The 2,037-nt window shown below is 61.5% G+C and overlaps 1 protein-coding gene across 1 annotated transcript; it reads left to right on the plus strand.

The window, feature by feature from the left end:
• Positions 1-738: 738 nt before the first annotated feature.
• Positions 739-1,680, plus strand: LOC121530218 (heterogeneous nuclear ribonucleoprotein 27C-like; the record flags this gene model as incomplete). Its single annotated transcript, XM_041818896.1, has 2 exons — positions 739-762; positions 1,004-1,680. Coding segments are annotated over exons 1-2 (701 nt in total), but the record flags the coding sequence as incomplete, so codon positions are not given.
• Between the last annotated feature and the right edge of the window lie 357 nt (positions 1,681-2,037).

Here is a 2,037-nt window from a genome sequence, read left to right on the forward strand (position 1 = left end):
TGCCGAGAAGCGGCTCCGGGCGGTTCTCGTGAACCGGTATTGCTCCAGCTGCCTGGCTCACGAGCACTCCGACGGATCGTGTCGGCGTGGGGACTGCTGTAGAACATGTGGTCAGGATCACCACTCGCTGCTGCACCTCGTGGAGAAGCCACGGTCTCGGCGTCAGCCGCGTCAAGAGGAGCACAAGTCACGGAGCGCGGGAGACAGTACACGGAGTGTCTCAGCGCTCGGCCGTCGTCCGCCAACTCCTGGCGTGGTTCGGTTGCTTCGCGGCCTTCGTCTGCCAACTCCAGGCGCATTTCGGTTGCTTCGCCGCCTTCGTCCGCCACTTTCCGGCACTCACAAGCCGATCCATGGCCATCGACTTCCCGGCGCTCGTCGGCAGCTCCTCGGCATTCTTCCGCCACTGGCCGGCAGGCTTCAGATGCTCCACGGCCTTCGTCCGCCACTCATCGGGTGCCGTCCACCGCTCGTCCGCCCGCGTCATCCGCGCCTAGGCAATTTTCCGCTTCTCGTCAAGAGCCCCCGAAGGACGCGGCCGCTGCGCCCACCCTATCGTCGCTGCTGCAACGGAACAGCGTCAATGTGTTGCCGACCGCGATAGTGCGCATCGCCATTGCCCTTATCGACCCGTGTACGCCCTCAAGCTGCATCGACGCATCGCTAGCGGCGAGTTTCCGTCTGCCCACTACCAGCGTGGGGGACGAAGGAGTATGTTCGGCCATCATGGGTTCAAAAATGGATGATAGCGTACGGCTGGAGGTCGCTTTCAAAATCGAGCCTCACATGCGCGTTCATACGCCGTCTCGAGAGCTGAGCGAGGCGGTGCGTGCCCACTTCCGAGGCGTGACATTGGCGGATGAGCGGTTCTATCTGCCAGCGACGATCTCCGTTGTCCTGGGCGCGGACATGTACCCGCGGATCATGCAGCCGGGCTTCCTGAAGATCCAGGACGGGCTGCCAGTGGCCCAGAGCACCGTTTTTGGATGGGTCGTGTCCGGAGCCTGTCACCAACCGTAGCAACGAGCGGTACATCAATCTGAATGGCAAGCAGGTCGAGATCAAGAAGGCCGAGCCTCGTGACGGATCTGGCGGCCAGAACTCCAACAACAGCACGGTGGGCGGCGCATATGGCAAGCTGGGCAATGAGTGCAGCCACTGGGGACCGCACCATGCTCCTATCAACATGATGCAGGGTCAGAATGGCCAGATGGGTGGACCTCCACTGAATATGCCTATTGGTGCGCCGAACATGATGCCTGGCTATCAGGGATGGGGCACGTCGCCGCAGCAGCAGCAGTACGGCTATGGAAACAGCGGTCCTGGATCATACCAGGGCTGGGGAGCTCCACCAGGACCCCAAGGACCACCACCGCAGTGGTCGAACTACGCTGGACCGCAGCAAACGCAAGGGTATGGCGGATATGACATGTACAACTCGACGTCTACCGGAGCTCCCTCGGGACCATCGGGCGGCGGCAGCTGGAACTCGTGGAACATGCCACCCAACTCTGCTGGACCCACTGGGGCCCCAGGAGCAGGAGCGGGCACCGCCACTGACATGTACTCGCGGGCTCAGACCTGGGCGGCGGGCGGTCCTTCGACCACTGGACCTGTAGGCGGCATGCCACGGACCGGACCCGGCAACTCGGCCTCGAAATCCGGCTCGAAGGACCAAATGTTGTAGTGGGGCGGTGTTGCCGGAAAAAGATGCCTCTTGATTGTGGTGGAAGTCGGGGGAGTCGTCGAATCGCCCGTCTGGTTTATTCACTTCATACAAGAAAACTGAACTTAACTTAACTTAGCATAAGAAAAGACGATCGCCGACGGCTGACCGCTGCACTTGGACCCGAGAGAGCGAGAGTGCAAGATTGTTCAGAGAGGGGCGAGGGCGGATGCACTCTTCAGCGCGGATGCGCTCTTCAGCGCGGTTGCACTCTTCAGCGCGGATGCGCTCTTTAGAGTGGATGCGCTCTTCAGCGCGGATGCGCTCTTCACGCGCTCTTCTTCGGCGGCACATTAGCCACTCATCTGAAC

Source organism: Drosophila eugracilis, unplaced genomic scaffold, assembly GCF_018153835.1.
Source record: "Drosophila eugracilis isolate 14026-0451.02 unplaced genomic scaffold, ASM1815383v1 contig_409, whole genome shotgun sequence".
Lineage (NCBI taxonomy): Eukaryota > Metazoa > Arthropoda > Insecta > Diptera > Drosophilidae > Drosophila > Drosophila eugracilis.